Source organism: Neoarius graeffei, chromosome 5 (assembly GCF_027579695.1).
Source record: "Neoarius graeffei isolate fNeoGra1 chromosome 5, fNeoGra1.pri, whole genome shotgun sequence".
Taxonomy (NCBI): domain Eukaryota; kingdom Metazoa; phylum Chordata; class Actinopteri; order Siluriformes; family Ariidae; genus Neoarius; species Neoarius graeffei.
In genome coordinates, this window is record NC_083573.1 from 103,906,719 (window position 1) to 103,927,629 (window position 20,911).

General features: G+C 42.5%; 1 protein-coding gene across 2 annotated transcripts in view; it reads left to right on the plus strand.

Annotated features, from left to right (window-relative positions):
- LOC132887210 (guanine nucleotide exchange factor VAV3) overlaps window positions 1-20,911 on the plus strand; it is a 261,559-nt gene that overhangs the window by 199,074 nt on the left and 41,574 nt on the right. For both annotated transcript variants that reach the window (XM_060922681.1, XM_060922680.1), the window contains exons 16-19: window positions 1,103-1,204; window positions 7,638-7,738; window positions 8,853-8,875; window positions 16,031-16,061. In XM_060922681.1, the coding sequence (XP_060778664.1) occupies window positions 1,103-1,204; window positions 7,638-7,738; window positions 8,853-8,875; window positions 16,031-16,061 (257 nt within the window). The remainder of the gene's footprint in view (window positions 1-1,102; window positions 1,205-7,637; window positions 7,739-8,852; window positions 8,876-16,030; window positions 16,062-20,911) is intronic.

Here is a 20,911-nt window from a genome sequence, read left to right on the forward strand (position 1 = left end):
TAATGATTTATGGCACAGACCCTTTCGGTTCTCGCTCATCTAGCTGCTACAATGACTGCTTAGACTGCAACAATAATACCTAACACACATTTAAGTATCCGTCGTAAAGACGTGAAACTCGTCGAGTGACGAGTGTGTTCATTGATAAGCTAACACAATCTAAAAGTAGACATACCATCACACTGCCCTGGCGCTGTGTACAGTTTACCTTCTATGGTTTGTGCACTCACTATTTGCCATTACTTTCTCCAACCGTTGTTACAGATTACAGGGAACGGCCTGGATTTAAGAGACAAATACATGTTCCTCTTGTTTTGAACACTTATTTGTAGGACATTACCTCTGATCTGTCCTACAGTCTACCAACAGCAAAGGAACACAACGCTAGCTAATGTCGTTAGCTAATAGCTACTACAGAAGAACGAAGAGGTTACAATGGGTTATTTTAGCCTATTTGGTTACACACTCGCCGCCACAGAATGTTAACAGCAATGTAATGCCTTTTCTGGCTAATTTTATTCGTCTTACCTCCAACAAAGTGGTCACTACACAAGCGTTGGTATGCCGAGGGCTGCCAATCTTTCCTGTTAATGGCCGCTATCCATCTTCTCCGTCGGTCAGCATCTGTCGGGATCCGATAAAATGATAAATCTTGCCTTGTGTGTTGATGGTTACTACATCCAGGTGCACAACAATATAATGGCATGATGGAAGTCTTGCTGAAAGTAAAAACTTTCTTTGATGGCTATATTCCTTTCGATGCTTCGCCGTCGTTCCTCGTTGTTGGCTGTGGTAGACTACTGGTAGTTCATGTCCAAAATGGCAGCCGCATTTGTCGTGACGTCACGTGGGATGGGTCCATAATGAGATAAAAAGCACATCATTCTTCAGTAAAGATAAAATTTCATGTGACGCGCTCGTCTAGGAAAGCAGTTCACTTCAGGATGTTAAGTGTAACTCGGCTTCATCACACCGTCTCATCGCTGATGATTTTCTGATAACTCAGCATTTTATTCCTTTCAGTGTCGTGCACACAGAGTCTGGGATACATAACAGACATCATTCTGATTCAGTGTGTGTGTGTTGTTCATCTCTTGTTCAGTTCCAACATTCGCCCGGAGAACAGCACCAGCAACCAGCACGAATTCCGCATGCACACCTTCGAAAGGATCACGACCTGCAGCTCCTGCAAGATGCTGCTCAGGTGAGCTGCGACGTTTTATACTTGCAATACACTTCAGTTATGAGGTTCAACCCTCGGGGGTCTGAGGGTATTTTCTGGTAGCCTGGGCCCGCCCATCCTAAGCGTGACGCAACACGAGGGCCTGTTGCGAGCTTAGTCTGGCCAGGCAAGCTATCTACAGCTCTTCCAAGCTCCCGAAAAATCGGGAACCAATCAACTTTAAGCATCTCCAACGGCCCTGGGTAGAGGCGTGTTCAAGGCACTGACGTAGTGGAACTGCGACCGGAAGCCATAGATTGTTTACAGAATCTATGCCGGAAGCGCTTCATTCACGCTTCCGCATCTACGTATTACGCATAGATGCTGTATTGAAAGCATTCAACGGGAAGTTCTCATTGAAAACGGAGCAAAGAGCAGCCCTGGAGGTATTTATTGAAAGGAAGGACGTTTTCGCCTTGCTCCCGACCGGCTTCGGTAAGAGTTTAATCTACCAGTTAGCCCCGTCGCGTCACATACGTCAGAGGAAAGAGCGATGTGATTGGTTTAAGCTTCGTCACAGCCTTTTCTGGCTTCGACCAGTAGCAAACTGAGGCATTTCAGGGAGGCGGGTCAACCACGGGCTCTGGGAAACGGTTGGGCTTAATATCTTGGCCAGACCAAATGCTCGGAGAGCTTTGTCGCGTTAGCCAGGCTAATTTTCTGGCACTCTAATGATTTTGGTACGCTCTGATTTTGTTGTCAGTTTCAACAAATCTAAGCAGTATTTTCAGTCATATGACTTTTTTGCATTCAGCACAAGTTCAGCTACATAATATCCATGTAGTACGTATGTCATGATTGTACTTTAAAAAAAGAACAGAGAAACGAAGATGTTGTAAAAAGCGTTTTTTTCTCTACTCATGGTATATGAGCTAATATCCTAGTAGTAGAGTAGCCAATCAGAACACGCGATTACACATCCGCTGAATGTGGATAGAAGTGACTGATCACAGAATCCAGGGACACATGTCGGCCCGGGGGCATTTTGAGTTATTGATAGATTCAGAAAGTACAGTTTTTAAGCTTTCCAATGATGCCTTCCATGTGGAGATCTGACTATATTTGAAGAATGTGTGGCCTTTTGAAAGTGTATACTTCTTAAAACAGAAAAGGGAGAAAATCGCCCTCAAAGTTTTCCATCTCAGCTACTCTGGGTGCAGGGCGGGCACATAATGGTGCTCATTTACATGATATTAAGGAAAGCCCTACCCCCTACTAGCTAGCACAATGCTACTTTTATGTAAACAAAGATCACCACGTCAATTTTCCTTCCATGCAAAGTATGCCCAACACAATTATGAAGTACAAAAATAAGTCCTAAAGTATACTTTAACGTTTTGTGGTTGAAAAATTACTCACACCGTAAGAAAGAAAGATAGCACGATGATAACAGCTAACACAATGCTAGTTTCATGTAACCAAACCACAACACTCTCCGTTACATGCAAAAATAACCACACAGCCTTAGATTAATAAACTCACCCCATCAGAAAGAGAAACAGTGCCTTGCACACACCAATGCCTCCGATGGAATATGTAGTCCTAGAACACTTCCTTTTGGTTGCGTTTTTTTGCTAGAAATGGTTATCTCCGATGTAAATACCGTGCGTCTGTTTGCTTCGCGGTGTTTCAGCTCCTCTGCGCTCTGTTTAGCTTGCTCCATATTCATTCAATGGTGAAATTGCATGCCTGTATGCAGGTTAAGTAGCCACGAGCTCAGCTCGTATCATACAGCTGATTCGCGAAAAAAAAACCCCAAAAGACTTAAATCATCATGTGAATGGCCCATATGGTAATTTACCCACACCCCCCAGCAGGCTACAGTCCTGACAAAAACGAGACAATTTGCAACAAAAAATGTATGCTTTTCCAACAAAACAATCTATTATCTGAAATACTGATTGCATTCTTCAAGATCTCAACTTGCACATGATGGAAAAAAACGAAAATCACAAATTTCGAAAAAAAAAAATGCTTCTTTTGCGATTATCTCGGATTCGTTTCGGCCGACATGTGTCTGTGGATTCCATGACTCATCACACTGGGTTTCTGTAAAGCTGCTTTGTGGCAGTGTTTCTTGTTAAAGCACTGTATAAATACAGTACATACATACCACTGAACTGAATTCTTCGGTAAGCTATTTAAATATAAAGTGATAAAGAAATGAATCAGGTGTCAGGTGGTGTGATGGACTAGAATATGCTGGGGTCTCGAGTGCCACAATGGAGAAACGTTCACCCTATCCAAAGGACATCGCAAGCTCGATTCCGCCAAACGTAGATAAACGTCACCATGACGTCTGTGAGCTCATGTACAGGATGCAGAAGAGGGCGGATAGTGCTTTTTTCAACACAGCTGTTATCTGACACAGGAGAGCTGGGGGTGGGAATCAGTTCGTGACCCAACTGGGGAGAAAAAAAATGCTCAACATATAGTCAGCATAGATAGAGGGGTGCCAATACATTGTACAATGTGATAAAGTGGCTGTTATGGTAGGTCGGTCTGATAAATAGGTCACTCAGTTTGGCCTACATAATAAACCTCTAGTGTAGCGATGTTACATAACTGATTACTGGAATGTAGCGCGTCGAAGGGACAAAAAGTCGATGTATTTCCATCTGTCTGTAAGCAGTGAAGTAATTAATTCTGCTTAACTGCGATCTAGATTAGAGTAAAGTGTGTCACATATGGTAGGGTTCCAATAAATCCCTGTCTGCTTCCTCCTGTACGCTTCTTTTTACAGCCAAAACCTGACAGACTTCATATTTTAAAATAATTTAAATGGATTGTGATGTAATATGTAAAGGCTTTCTGGACCGACACACAAACAGGGAACTGAATTAATAATGCAGTAAGTTACACAACAAACATCTACAGTGGTGCTTGAAAGTCTGTGAACCCTTTAGAATTTTCTACATTTCTGCATAAATATGACCTAAAACATCATCAGATTTTCACACAAGTCCTAAAAGTAGATAAAGAGAACCCAGTTAAACAAATGAGACAAAAATATTATACTTGGTCATTTATTTATTGAGGAAAATGATCCAATATTACATATCTGTGAGTGGCAAAAGTATGTGAACCTTTGCTTTCAGTATCTGGTGTGACCCCCTTGTGCAGCAATAACTGCAACTAAACGTTTGCGGTAACTGTTGATCAGTCCTGCACACCGGCTTGGAGGAATTTTAGCCCGTTCCTCCGTACAGAACAGCTTCAACTCTGGGATGTTGGTGGGTTTCCTCACATGAACTGCTCGCTTCAGGTCCTTCCACAGCATTTCCATTGGATTAAGGTCAGGACTTTGACTTGGCCATTCCAAAACATTAACTTTATTCTTCTTTAACCATTCTTTGGTAGAACGACTTGTGTGCTTAGGGTCGTTGTCTTGCTGCATGACCCACCTTCTCTTGAGAGTCAGTTCATGGACAGATGTCCTGACATTTTCCTTTAGAATTCGCTGGTATAATTCAGAATTCATTGTTCCATCAATGATGGCAAGCCGTCCTGGCCCAGATGCAGCAAAACAGGCCCAAACCATGATACTACCACCACCATGTTTCACAGATGGGATAAGGTTCTTATGCTGGAATGCAGTGTTTTCCTTTCTCCAAATATAACACTTCTCATTTAAACCAAAAAGTTCTATTTTGGTCTCATCCGTCCACAAAACATTTTCCCAATAGCCTTCTGGCTTGTCCACGTGATCTTAAGCAAACTGTAGATGAGCAGCAATGTTCTTTTTGGAGAGCAGTGGCTTTCTCCTTGCAACCCTGCCATGCACACCATTGTTGTTCAGTGTTCTCCTGATGGTGGACTCATGAACATTAACATTAGCCAATGTGAGAGGGGCCTTCAGTTGCTTAGATGTTACCCTGGGGTCCTTTGTGACCTCGCCGACGATTACACGCCTTGATCTTGGAGTGATCTTTGTTGATCGACCACTCCTGGGGAGGGTAACAATGGTCTTGAATTTCCTCCATTTGTACACAATCTGTCTGACTGTAGATTGGTGGAGTCCAAACTCTTTAGAGATGGTTTTGTAACCTTCTCCAGCCTGATGAGCATCAACAACACTTTTTCTGAGGTCCTCAGAAATCTCCTTTGTTCGTGCCATGATACGCTTCCACAAACATGTGTTGTGAAGATCAGACTTTGATAGATCCCTGTTCTTTAAATAAAACAGGGTGCCCACTCACACCTGATTGTCATCCCATTGATTGAAAACACCTGACTCTAATTTCACCTTCAAATTAACTGCAGATCTGTAATACTGTATCATTTTCCTCAATAAATAAATGACCAAGTATAATATTTTGTCTCATTTGTTTAACTGGGTTCTCTTTATCTACTTTTAGGACTTGTGTGAAAATCTGATGATGTTTTAGGTCATATTTATGCAGAAATATAGAAAATTCTAAAGGGTTCACAAACTTTCAAGCACCATTGTGTATACGAAAGAAAGGAAACGCAGGACCAAACTAATAAATATTGGCACTCAGCGAGCACCTCGGTGTGATCAGCTGTTCGTTTAGCGACAGAATGATGGAACTGTCAGTGCACGCTCAAAGGTAAACCTGTAGATGGCAGTAATGCAACACTGTGGATGCCAGCTGCCGTAAAACCCAAAAGAAGAAGAAGGTAAGCCTGCGCATGCGCACACGGACTTCCTCTGTCTGCTTGACTGCGCGAAGCGAGCGATTTCATGCACATTATTTGCTTTAATCCCCTCAAATTAAATAACTTCCCAGCCACAGAATGACCTGATATTTTGTGAGATATTACAGAAATAAACATATATCACAATGACCACATTTCAGACGGATCTAAATTTCACCAATTTTATGAAATCGAAAGGCCGTCTCGCTTTGAAAGAGCCAGCTCATCCTTCCCAGAATCCGGTTGGTTGTTTTGTTTACATACTGACCAGTGCGTTTTGAAAGCACCCCACCGCTGTCATCGGTTGAAATGTCTAACTCTCACCTCCGGGCTTTACAAGAAAACTTTCAGTAGTAAAAATGGAAGATGTCGTCACAGAAGAAGATCATCAGGATTCGTATATCAGCCTTGAGGGTTGACGCCGGTTCTGGTTCTGGTTACTTCAGAATAACCGTACGAAAACAGAACGTATTGTTGGAAAGAGTTTAAAATATAACTACTTTGTCAAATGTTACAGTTTATGATCTGTAGTCTAGATTGTTGCTACATTGTTGTGGGTTGTTTTTCAAACATATCAGTTGAATATCAATGGTATCAAAAATGGCAGCTCGCTACTTAGCGCAGAGGCTTCTGGGAAACACGAGCCGGCCCCTTTAACCTTCTGTAAGCAAGAGGATTGAAGTAATTGGACCCTACGTGTTTGCTACAGATTAAAAGGTTTGGGGTTGTATTGCTGTAAAATCTGAAGTGACAGGACACGGTGTAGACCCAGTGTTCCCAGTGTAGACCCAGTGTTCCTGGTGTAGACCCAGTGTTCCTGGGATAGACCCAGTGTTCTCAGTGTAGACCCAGTGTTGCTGGGATAGACCCAGTGTTCCCAGTGTAGACCCAGTGTTTCTGGGATAGACCCAGTGTTCCCAGTGTAGACCCAGTGTTCCTGGTGTAGACCCAGTGTTCCTGGGATAGACCCAGTGTTCCCAGTGTAGACCCAGTGTTGCTGGGATAGACCCAGTGTTCCCAGTGTAGACCCAGTGTTGCTGGGATAGACCCAGTGTTCCCAGTGTAGACCCAGTGTTTCTGGGATAGACCCAGTGTTCCCAGTGTAGACCCAGTGTTTCTGGGATAGACCCAGTGTTCCCAGTGTAGACCCAGTGTTTCTGGGATAGACCCAGTGTTCCCAGTGTAGACCTAGTGTTCCTGGGATAGACCCAGTGTTCCCGGTGTAAACCCAGTGTTCCCGGTGTAGACCCAGTGTTCCCGGTGTAGACCCAGTGTTCCCAGGACAAACTGCACCTTGACAGTGACCAGGATAAAATGTGTTTATTGGCAAATAAATGAAAACAATTATAAAAAAAATAAACAAATGTTCCCTCAGATTGTAATGTGAATAATTTCTCCCTGTGCAGTGTGTGATGCTACAGACGCTGTAGATGTCATTAAAACTGCTTTAACATGGTGGTGCTTTGTAACTTTGTGAAGTGTCGCGCCAGAAACACTGCTGTAGTCCTTCAACTCTTGGCTTACGGATGTGTGGCAGTGGTTCATCATTCTGTTCATTAAACTCACGACCCACGATTATCTCCAGCGGCTCTGTTTACTAATAACGACTTATTATCGCGATTAATGTTCAATAGTTTGACCAAAATGATAGAAAATATTGCTGTATTGCTGTAAAATCTGAAGTGACAGGACACGGTGTTGTTAGGAATAATAAACAAGAAGTGTGTGTGTGTGTGTGTGTGTGTGTGTTTATCAGAGGGATCTTTAATCAGGGATATCAGTGCTCGAAATGTGGAGAAGGAGCTCATAAGGAATGTTTGGCCAGAGTGCTACAGTGTGGAAAAGGCGGTGGATCTGGTGAGTCCCAAACACACACACACACACACACACACACACACACACACTGCCCCACCCCTGGGTAATCCCACAGTGCAGCGAGTGTGTCATTGTTTACTCTTTTATTTGATTTGTTTACTCTGCCATGTGCTGTTTTTCTCGTTCCGTCCTCGTCCTGTCTCCGCCCCCCGTCTTACCACTGGTTTACTACCCTACTGTGTTCACCTGTTCACCGTTGCCTTGTTTTCTCATCCTCCGTGTTTAGACCCTCACTTGTTTTATCGGTTTATGAATCTCCTCATTTGTCGTTGCCTGCTTGGATATTGACCCACAATAAAACACACACACACACACACACACACACACACACACACACAGCGCTCTCTACAACAGCCACATAAACACCACAACTAAGTTTTGTGAGTGTGTTTATGACCACATTATCCTATGATTGTTATCTGATTTGGACGCTTACCAGATTACTGCAGTTATCGTGTAAACAGTAGTTTAAAACACACACACACACACACCTAGATGTTATTAGACGAAGCTGGACAAGCTGGGCCCAAAACACAACACAAGCATCAACACTTGTGTTTGTTTGATTGCCATCTTAAGTTGCTTTCCTGTGTGTTTTCTCTCTCTGTCTCTCACACACACACACACACACACACACACACACACACACACACACACTAAATGTTGTATAATTCTTGTTCATTTCAACTGTACTTTTCTGAGAGATCTATATTTGTTTACTCTACAACTGGTTTCTCTGGAGCCTCTGTGTGTGTGTGTGTGTGCGTGCGCGTGTGTCGTGTGTGTGTGTTGTCGTCTGACAGTCGTGGAACAAAGTTCGCTCTGGTAAACAGAATATTCTGAGGGGGCGTGGCTTCATACCTGCTGTCAGGATACACTCCTCTGTGCAAAACAAGTCTCAAGCAGAACCTTGCATACCTGTCAGACTGATCACATCTGTACTAGTGTGTGTATATACGCACATATCTGTGTGTGTGTGTGTGTGTGTGTGTGTGTGTGTGTGTGTGTGTGTGTGTGTTTACATGTGCATGAGTGTGTAAAGTGTATGTTGATGGAGATGCCCTCCTAACTATGCCTGTTTTCAACATGCTTGCAGATATGGGATCCCCTCGAACACTGGTAAGAACCCAAAGTGTGTGTGTGTGTGTGTGTGTGTGTGTGTGTGTGTGTGGGTGGGTGAGAAAGTCTAAGAATGTTAATCCTGTTGTATTTCCAAAATGATAAGATTGTTGAATTTCCCTCTGCAGTGCACAGTGAGTTAGGATAAAGAGTCAGGATCACACACACACACACACGCGCGCGCGGTTCCTGTATTATACTCACACACCGTACTGCACTACAGGAGGAAGCTGATGTGTGGCTTCGGTCTTCTTTATGTTCAGAGGTTTAACTCCATGTTCCTGATACTGCGGTTGACTGTAGAGTAAATGGTTTCAGTGTAAACACACAATTGCAGTGTGTGTATATGTGTATATAGATAGATAGATAGATAGATAGATAGATAGATAGATAGATAGATAGATAGATAGATAGATAGACATGGTGGCAAACTGGCATCCCATCCAGGGTGTTCCTGGGATAGGCCCAGTGTTCCTGAGTTAGACCCAGTCCTCCTAGGATAGGCCCAGTGTTCCTGGGATAGACATTGTGTTCCCGGTGTAGACCCAGTGTTCCTGGGATAGACATTGTGTTCCCGGTGTAGACCCAGTGTTCCTGGGATAGACCCAGTGTTCCCAGTGTAGACCCAGTGTTCCCAGTGTAGACCCAGTGTTCCTGGGATAGACCCAGTGTTCCCGGTGTAGACCCAGTGTTCCTGGTGTAGACCCAGTGTTCCTAGTGTAGACCTAGTGTTCCTGGGATAGACCCAGTGTTCCCAGTGTAGACCCAGTGTTCCCAGTGTAGACCCAGTGTTCCTGGGATAGACCCAGTGTTCCCGGTGTAGACCCAGTGTTCCCAGTGTAGACCCAGTGTTCCCAGTGTAGACCCAGTGTTCCTGGGATAGACCCAGTGTTCCCAGTGTAGACCCAGTGTTCCCAGTGTAGACCCAGTGTTCCTGGGATAGACCCAGTGTTCTCAGTGTAGACCCAGTGTTCCCAGTGTAGACTTAGTGTTCCTGGGATAGACCCAGTGTTCCCAGGACAAACTGCACCTTGACAGTGACCAGGATAAAATGTGTGTTTATTGGCAAATAAATGAAAACAATTATAAAAAAGTAAACAAATGTTCCCTCAGATTGTAATGTGAATAATTTCTCCCTGTGCAGTGTGTGATGCTACAGATGCTGTAGATGTCATTAAAACTGCTTTAACATGGTGGTGCTTTGTAACTTTGTGAAGTGTCGCGCCAGAAACACTGCTGTAGTCCTTCAACTCTTGGCTTACGGATGTGTGGCAGTGGTTCATCATTCTGTTCATTAAACTCACGACCCACGATTATCTCCAGCGGCTCTGTTTACTAATAACGACTTATTATCGCGATTAATGTTCAATAGTTTGACCAAAATGATAGAAAATATAAATTTTAGCAAAATTACCAAAGTACCAAATTTGTGGAGTTGAGGATTGTTTCATAGTGCAGCTGAATTCAGAGGAAAAGTATATCAATAAAATTGTCAGTAAAAACAAAATAGCTAAAACAAAACACCATATATATATATATATATATATATATATATATATATATATATATATATATATGTATATACCGTGGTATGCAAAAGTTTGGGCACCCCTGGTCAAAATTGCTGTTACTGTGAACAGTTGAGTAAGTTGAAGATTAAATGATCTCCAAAAGGCATGAAGTTAAAGATGACTCATTCCCTTTATATTTCAAGCAAAAACAATTTTTTATTTTCATCTTTTACATTTTCAAAATGACAAAAAAGAAAAAGGGCCCGAAGCAAAAGTTTGGGCACCCTGCATGGTTAGTACCTAGTAACACCCCCTTTGGCAAGTCTCACAGCTTGTAAACACTTTTTGTAGCCGGCTAATAATCTTTCAGTTCTTACCTGGGGGATTTTCACACATTCGTCCTTGCAAAAGGCTTCCAGTCCTACAAGTTTCTTGGGCTGTCTTGCATGCACTGCTCTTTTGAGATCTATCCACAGATTTTCAATGATGTTTAGGTCAGGGGACTGTGAGGGCCAGGGCAAAACCTTCAGCTTGTGCCTCTTGAGGGATTCCATTGTAGATTTTGAGGTGTGTTTTGGATCATCGTCTTATTGTAGGACCCGTCCTCTTTTTAACTTCAACTTTTTTACAGATGGTGTGATGTTTGCTTCCAGAGTTTGATGGTATTTATTCGAATCCATGCTTCCCTCGACCAGTGAAATGTGCCCTGTGCCACTGGCTGCAACACAACCCCAAAGCATGATCGATCCACACCCATGCTTCAGAGTCGGAGAGGTGTTCTTTTCCTGGAATTTGGCACCCTTTTTTCTCCAAACATACCTTTGCACACTGTGGCCAAAAAGTTCTATTTTGATTTCATCAGTCCACAGGACTCGTTTCCAAAATGCATCAGGCTTGCTTAGATGTTCGTTTGCAAACTTCAGATGCTGAATTTTGTGGCTCGGACGCAGGAAAGGTTTTCTTCTGATGACTCTTCCATGAAGGTCATATTTGTTCAGGTGTCGCTGCATAGTAGAACAGTGCACCACCACTCCAGGGTCTGCTAAATCTTTCTGAAGGTCTTTTGCAGTCAAACAGGGGTTTTTATTTGTCTTTCTAGCAATCCAACGAGCAGTTCTTTCAGAAAGTTTTCTTCATCTTCCAGACCTCACCTTGATCTCCACTGTTTCTGTTAACTGCCATTTCTTAATAACATTACAATCTGAGGAAACAGCTACCTGAAAACACTTTGCTACGTTCTTGTAACCTTCTCCTGCTTTGTGAGCATCAATTACTTTATTATTCAGAATGCGAGGGAGTTGCTTAGAGGAGCCCATGGCTGTTGATTTTAGGGACAAGTTTGAGGAGTCAGAGAATTTATACAGCTTTGAAATCTGCATCATCTGACCTTTCCTAACGAAGAATTTGAACAAGCCACAGCTCAGTAAGCTAATTAAGGTCTGGAACCTTGGTAAAAGTTACCTGAGAACTCAAATGTATTGGGGTGCCCAAACTTTTGCATGGTGTTCCTTTTCTTTTTTCACTCTCCAATTGTACAAAACAAAAATAATACACAAATCTCACATAAAACGCTGAAAAGAAATGTCTCGTCTTTACCTTTATGCCTTTCGGTGATCAGTTCATCTTCTGCTCACTTAACTATTCACAGTAACAGACATTTTCAGTAAGGGTGCACAAACTTTTGCATGCCACTGTACACTACCGTTCAAAAGTTTGGGGTCACTTTGAAATGTCCTTATTTTTGAAAGAAAAGCACTGTTCTTTTCAATGAAGATCACTTTAAACTAATCAGAAATCCACTCTATACATTGCTAATGTGGTAAATGACTATTCTAGCTGCAAATGTCTGGTTTTTGGTGCAATATCTCCATAGGTGTATAGAGGCCCATTTCCAGCAACTATCACTCCAGTGTTCTAATGGTACAATGTGTTTGCTCATTGCCTCAGAAGGCTAATGGATGATTAGAAAACCCTTGTACAATCATGTTAGCACAGCTGAAAACAGTTGAGCTCTTTAGAGAAGCTATAAAACTGACCTTCCTTTGAGCAGATTGAGTTTCTGGAGCATCACATTTGTGGGGTCGATAAAATGCTCAAAATGGCCAGAAAAATGTCTCGACTATATTTTCTATTCATTTTACAACTTATGGTGGGAAATAAAAGTGCGACTTTTCATGGAAAACACAAAATTGTCTGGGTGACCCCAAACTTTTGAACGGTAGTGTACATATATACTGCATTGAGACATCAGACAGTCCAGAGAGTGACAAAATCAGGATGAAGATATACAGACTGCTTTAACTCTAAGTGTGGATATGATACGTGAAAGGGTTAAATAAATCTACAGCAAGGAGGTCCGTGGGATTTATTTTCGACTGCGAGAACGTCTGGTTGGAGCGCTTCTTCACTGGCCAGAGTGTTTTATTAACAGTGAGTGAATGTGTTTGGTGAATGTAAATTACTTCACTGGTTGGAGTGATCAAGATCAGACTTTTATAGCTGTGTGTGGCTTTTTTTTTCCAGTAAAATGAAAAATCAGAAATGTTACATATTTAACCTTGACCCGGTTCTTACCTCGATTTTGTAATTGTATTGGATTTAATTTGGATCAATTTAACGAACCAAGTTGATGTTAATATTGATAATGGCCTCTACTATGCTCTACAATGCTACACTATAATATAATATAATATAATATAATATAATATAGGGGCGGCGGCGGCACGGTGGTGTAGTGGTTAGCGCTGTCGCCTCACAGCAAGAAGGTCCGGGTTCGAGCCCCGTGGCCGGCGAGGGCCTTTCTGTGTGGAGTTTGCATGTTCTCCCCATGTCCGTGTGGGTTTCCTCCGGGTGCTCCAGTTTCCCCCACAGTCCAAAGACATGCAGGTTAGGTTAACTGGCGACTTGTCCAGGGTGTACCCTGCCTTTCGCCCATAGTCAGCTGGGATAGGCTCCAGCCCGCCCGTAACCCTACACAGGATAAGCGGTTACAGATCATGGATGGATGGATGGATGGATAATACAATACTATACTATAACGGACCACGAGTTGGCTTGGTGGTTAGCGTGTCCACCTGTTGACTGGGAGATTGCGAGTTCTACTTGTACCATCATAAAAATGGTACCTACTACCATCTGGCAAGACATGCTGCAATACAGACGCGAGTGGGGAGTCAAACTCTTGCGGTTACCACAGGACCTGCCACTACTGTAACCCTGGTTGTATAGATGAGAGGCTGAGGGCTATCGAACCAGAGATTGACGCCGTACCCATACGCCTCAAAGAGTTGGTTAGTACTGGGACAGGAGACTGCCTGCCTGGGAAGACCAGATTCTGGCTTAAGACAATACAAAAACAAAGATATGAAAGATAACAATGAATAAGTTTGTTTATAGATAGATAGAGAGACAGACAATTCGAATATATATATATATATATATATATATATATATATATACACAACCACGATTCCAAAAAAGTTGGGACAAAGTACAAATTGTAAATAAAAACGGAATGCAATAATTTACAAATCTCAAAAACTGATATTGTGTTCACAATAGAACATAGACAACATATCAAATGTCGAAAGTGAGACATTTTGAAATTTCATGCCAAATATTGGCTCATTTGAAATTTCATGACGGCAACACATCTCAAAAAAGTTGGGACAGGGGCAATAAGAGGCTGGAAAAGTTAAAGGTACAAAAAAGGAACAGCTGGAGGACCAAATTGGAACTCATTAGGTCAATTGGCAATAGGTCATTAACATGACTGGGTATAAAAAGAGCATCTTGGAGTGGCAGCGGCTCTCAGAAGTAAAGATGGGAAGAGGATCACCAATCCCCCTAATTCTGCGCCGACAAATAGTGGAGCAATATCAGAAAGGAGTTCGACAGTGTAAAATTCCAAAGAGTTTGAACATATCATCATCTACAGCGCATAATATCATCAAAAGATTCAGAGAATCTGGAAGAATCTCTGTGCGTAAGGGTCAAGGCCGGAAAACCATACTGGGTGCCCGTGATCTTCGGGCCCTTAGACGGCACTGCATCACATACAGGCATGCTTCTGTATTGGAAATCACAAAATGGGCTCAGGAATATTTCCAGAGAACATTATCTGTGAACACAATTCACCGTGCCATCCGCCGTTGCCAGCTAAAACTCTATAGTTCAAAGAAGAAGCCGTATCTAAACACGATCCAGAAGCGCAGACGTCTTCTCTGGGCCAAGGCTCGTTTAAAATGGACTGTGGCAAAGTGGAAAACTGTTCTGTGGTCAGACGAATCAAAATTTGAAGTTCTTTATGGAAATCAGGGACGCCGTGTCATTCGGACTAAAGAGGAGGAGGACGACCCAAGTTGTTATCAGCGCTCAGTTCAGAAGCCTGCATCTCTGATGGTATGGGGTTGCATTAGTGCGTGTGGCATGGGCAGCTTACACATCTGGAAAGACACCATCAATGCTGAAAGGTATATCCAGGTTCTAGAGCAACATATGCTCCCCTCCAGACGACGTCTCTTTCAGGGAAGACCTTGCATTTTCCAACATGACAATGCCAAACCACATACTGCATCAATTACAGCATCATGGCTGCATAGAAGAAGGGTCCGGGTACTGAACTGGCCAGCCTGCAGTCCAGATCTTTCACCCATAGAAAACATTTGGCGCATCATAAAACGGAAGATACGACAAAAAAGACCTAAGACAGTTGAGCAACGAGAATCCTACATTAGACAAGAATGGGTTAACATTCCTATCCCTAAACTTGAGCAACTTGTCTCCTCAGTCCCCAGACGTTTACAGACTGTTGTAAAGAGAAAAGGGGATGTCTCACAGTGGGAAACATGGCCTTGTCCCAACTTTTTTGAGATGTGTTGTTGTCATGAAATTTAAAATCACCTAATTTTTCTCTTTAAATGATACATTTTCTCAGTTTAAACATTTGATATGTCATCTATGTTCTATTCTGAATAAAATATGGAATTTTGAAACTTCCACATCATTGCATTCCGTTTTTATTTACAAGTTGTACTTTGTCCCAACTTTTTTGGAATCGGGGTTGTATATGTGTGTATATATATATATATATATATATATATATATATATATATATATATATATATATATATATATATGTAAGCCTTTGAGAAGCAGTGTATTGTTTTTACCTGAGCTAATCTCAGCGCAAGTGTACATGTCATATCTCACATTACCTCACCTGCAGATACACTCAGATACGCTTGTGTGCGTGTGACAGCATGTGTGTTTAGTGTGTATATAATACCTTGTGCACCGAGTGACCCTGACTATTATCTTTTGTTGTACTGTACTCTGTGCACGCTGCTGGTGTGCCGCGTTCCTTTTGTTTGATATATCTACATTTACAGCTCAGGAGCTCCAGAGTTATATTTATACACCACACGGCGCCGTTTTATTCTGGATTGTGACTGGGTCAGAATAGAAAACGTTGATTAATTTTCTGTAACGGCAGCGCCGATAGTAGTGCAGCTGCAGATCACAGGTTTTTATTAATATTAATGCATTCGTTTGAATACGTTATCATTTCTATAGTAACAGGGACTTATACTGGTAATACAACTAATACGCAGGTTAAAATAATCAATGATTACTTTCTTCACAGGACCGAGCACACTGCCGGAGAGCAGATCCAGGTGAGATGGAGTCTCTCTCTCACACACACACACACACACACACACACACACAGATTCCTGAGTATGACAAGTTCACACACGTTAGCATGGAACTACAGCTAGCATGCAGGAATGTGTTACAGGAAAACACACACACACTTCCCAACATTATAGACAGCATTATCCTGACGTTATTATTATTATTATTATTATTATTATTGCTCCGCCCAAAACAACTCCGCCCAGAAAGAAAGTAACAACTAATGCAAACGTTTTTAAAATTATATTTGACAACACATGACTTCTGAGCTAAACAACATCATGACTGTATTTACTAAAAAATCTACACCGCAAAATAAAGTGGAAATTTTCGATATCGTTGATTATTATACGGGCGGCACGGTGGTGTAGTGGTTAGCGCTGTCGCCTCACAGCAAGAAGGTCCAGGTTCGAGCCCCGTGGCCGGCGAGGGCCTTTCTGTGTGGAGTTTGCATGTTCTCCCCGTGTCCGCGTGGGTTTCCTCCGGGTGCTCCGGTTTCCCCCACAGTCCAAAGACATGCAGGTTAGGTTAACTGGTGACTCTAAATTGAGCGTAGGTGTGAATGTGAGTGTGAATGGTTGTCTGTGTCTATGTGTCAGCCCTGTGATGACCTGGCGACTTGTCCAGGGTGTACCACGCCTTTCGCCCGTAGTCAGCTGGGATAGGCTCCAGCTCGCCTGCGACTAGACTAAAGCGGCTAGAGATAATGAGATGAGATGAGCATGCAATATTGTTAGCATATCGCTTATCCTACGTGTATTACGTCACTCTACCCAATGGAGAATGAGCGTTGAATACGGTTTACGATATTGCATGGTTGTCAAGACAACATGACGTCACACGTCGGAAACGTAAAACTTCCACGCTAGCGAGCGACTGGGACAATTTGTAAACAAACATGGCCGCCAGGATTGCTTCATTAAATATGGATGATTTTTGAAAGAGAAATTTTGAAAGAGAAAGATGCATCGAACACCCGAAAGGAATGTGTATTATAATAATAATAATTATTATAATAAATAATAATAGTAATAATATTGTCTGGCTTTTTTTCGTCATCTATCAGATTTATTCCATTCAGCTACTCGTCTTCGACTCGTTCCGTATCATGCTCGCTGAATGGAATATATCTGATAGACCACGAAAAAAAGCCAGACGATATTATTTAAATATATGAATATTATGAAACCGTATGTCATGCTTTCTGTTATACAGTAAGATTATAATAAACCAAATTTAATGTAATTCAACCTGTTTACCAACATTTTTCCTCATTTCAAGCTTAACTGTAAAATTAGAAGAATGTTAAAAATTCATCTCAAGTGTGAAAGGAATAAAATGATGTCTGGTTTAATAATCATATCGGTTTGTTCTAATCTGGAAAAAAATAGGTGAGAGAGTAACTTTTAAAAGGTATTTTTAAGCAGGAATATTTGTTACTACATTTTCATTTGACGAACTTTGGTTACTTTTTAATACCGGTATTTTTTTTTAGAAAGGAAAAATAACTTTAAGGACTCGTGACTTGACTCGGACTCGTGCATTAACTGCATTCGGACTCGTAAATTAGAGATGAGGACTCGGATTTTTTCTTAATTTCTTTGTAACATCTCATCTCATCTCATCATCTCTAGCCGCTTTATCCTGTTCTACAGGGTCGCAGGCGAGCTGGATCCTATCCCAGCTGACTATGGGCGAAAGGCAGGGTACACCCTGGACAAGTCGCCAGGTCATCACAGGGCTGACACAGACACAGACAACCATTCACACTCACATTCACACCTACGCTCAATTTAGAGTCACCAGTTAACCTAACCTGCATGTCTTTGGACTGTGGGGGAAACCGGAGCACCCGGAGGAAACCCACGCGGACACGGGGAGAACATGCAAACTCCACACAGAAAGGCCCTCGCCGGCCACGGGGCTCGAACCCAGGACCTTCTTGCTGTGAGGCGACAGCGCTAACCACTACACCACCGTGCCGCCCCATCTACATTAATTTTTATACTAATTTCGTTTAACAGTGTCACACCTGTGCGCCTTGGCGCGTGCATCAGATAGACTCTCGGGCGCACGCCGGACAGCGCACACGCCAAGCGGACTCTCACACACACCGTAAACGGCTCGCACCTGCACAGGATTAAGGCGCAATCAGTGCGCCAATATAAAAACTGTGAAAACACACTTACTTTGCGAAGTATTGAGTTGCGTTGCTGATACATTAATGGGCCTTATTTCCTTGTTTGGTTTCCTGATCCCTGATTTCCTGTTTCTCGTCTTTGATTCTGCCGAGTCTATGATAGCCTGTTTGTGCCTCGCTTGACCTGTCGCCTGTTTCACCGTTTTATGATTCTGCCTGCCGTTCTGGATTGTTTACCGTCTTCACTTGTATTAATAAACACACCTTCTGCACTTACATCCGTCTCCCAACCATCTCTGACAGAATACTTCACACTCCCTGATAAAGAGAAGCGCATTCACCTGTTCATACATCATGTTCAGGAACCAACTAATGTTAATGGTGCTGAAACAGACACCAACAAATGGTGCGGCTGGAGGCTCGGACTCGACTCGAAATTTTTTTAATGACTTGGACTTGAACACTGGGGACTCGAGACTGGACTCGGACTCAAGGTTTAGTGACTCGACTACAACACTGGTTCTCTGCTACAATAATGTGATGTGATCAACTGCTTTGTTTCGTTCATAACTGTTGCGTCTTTATGTTCCTTCGCCTGCATGGTAAAGTTATATCATGCCTCCTCGGCTTTATCTTATCATTCTCAGCGCAGTGTCATGGAAACATCACTGTAACAGGATCCGTAACGTCTTTTTGTAAATACTGGTAGCTCATCTTACACCATCTGCGAGAGAGAGAGAGAGAGAGAGAGAGAGAGATTGTTATATTGTGTGTAATTTATAAATTAAACTTTATCATATGTGTATGTGCACATAAAACAAGCTTCCTATACACTGTGGTTGACTACTATTTGTGGTTTCGGCTGTTTGCGTTAGATTTTGTAGTTGTATCTCTCACAGATACGGCGCTTGCACTGCATTTAATTTAGTCTCACTTTAAGCATCAATTAATAAAAACAACAAAACAAAACATCAGTAACAGCAATGATGAGACACATGCTTTCGAATCCATCTGCTGGTTTCGATACACTGCAGTGGGATGCACAATCCCAGTCCTCTTATTAGCCACGCCCCCAACGGCGGGAATTTTAGATCCTTAAAATGGAGTCAGTGTTCAATACCCGACAGGAACCTCAGTTACACTGACCTTTAACCTCAGGAGCCCTGATTATAAGTCAATAAAATATTACCACGATCTGAGGGCCCGTTTACACGAGGACGCTGTCGGGTAAAAACGACTAAATATTTTATCGGAAGTGCCTTTCGTTTACACGAGGACGGCGTTTCCGAGGCTGAAAAACGGATAAAATTGAAAACGCCTTCCAAAGTGGATAAGTTTAAAAACGGCCCCCATTGCGTATCCGTCTAAACTGCCCAATACGTGAAACTCTGCTCGGATCTGCTCACGTCGGGTACGCGTTTACGTCATACATGTGTCATATACTGTACATGACAGCCCGGGAAGTAAGAAAGTAAGTGGGGGTGTCGTGGCTCAGATGGCTAAGGCATCATACCATAAAATCCGGGGACCCAGGTTCGGTTCCGACCCGAGGTCATTTCCCGATCCCTCTCTTTCTCCCACTCATTTCCTGTCTCTCTACACTGTCCTATCCAAAAAAAAAAAGTAAGAGCATGTCTGATTACATCGATCCAACAGACCTTCAAGCTGCTCTGTGTTTTAATGCAGTAGATGTGTTTTCCTGCTCACCCGCCCGGCTGGAGCTCCTCAGTTTGGTGTCGCCAAGTTACACGCGTGTGCGTGCACGCGCGCGCCGCCTATTCAAGCCGCTCGTGAAACCATAAACCCGAGACTGAAAACAAAACTAGCAGCCGAACGGGTTTATTTTGCTGAGATGGACACTGCCTTTTCTCTTCTTCACCGAAACAAGAGTGAGTGTTACTTAATAAAGGCAGATTAAAAGAGTTTCGGTTTGCTCCTGCTCCTCCCTCGAGCACTACAGTACCTCAGCCGGACCGGTGTTCTGTAAAGTTATCCTAGCAAGTTCTCATACAGACCGTTTTATTATTCAAAACAAGTCATTACAAATTATTTGACTCGGCCAAAGACTCGACCAATACGCACAAAACATAAAAATCGGCAAATGCGTGAAATTCTCACCGATTTTCTATCAGCCCAGCTGATCGGTGGGACAAAACTACTGTTAAATTTTCCTACCCTCCTGGATTTCGCGCATGCGTAGTAGGCTTGGTAGGATAACTTGACAGAACAGCGGTGCAGATCAGACAAGACAGAAGACGTTGCGCATGCGTGCAGACATAGCGGAGACATTTATGCGTCACCGTATAGACGCAGATTTCCTCCTTGAAAACGGTCGTGTAGACGCGGAAAAAAGTGAGAACGAAAACGGACTTTTGCGTTTTTGTTTTATACCGTCCCCGTGTAAAGTGGGCCTAAACATTTTAATGTTTATACTTGAACCCTGTTCTTAACCTTTAACCTCTAACCTCATTCCTGCCTTTTTGTTCTCTCTCTCTTTAAAATAAACTACAGGTTTAAAAAATCACAGGGAAATTTTGTTACTCAAAAAAAAAAAAAGAGATAAATAACACACACACTAACTGGCCTACAGCTTGGTAACTTGCTCATCTCGTCCATCTGGTACACTCCACACGTCAGTGTAGAGATTATATTTCTTATTATAGACTGCAGACGAAATATTATAATTTCACA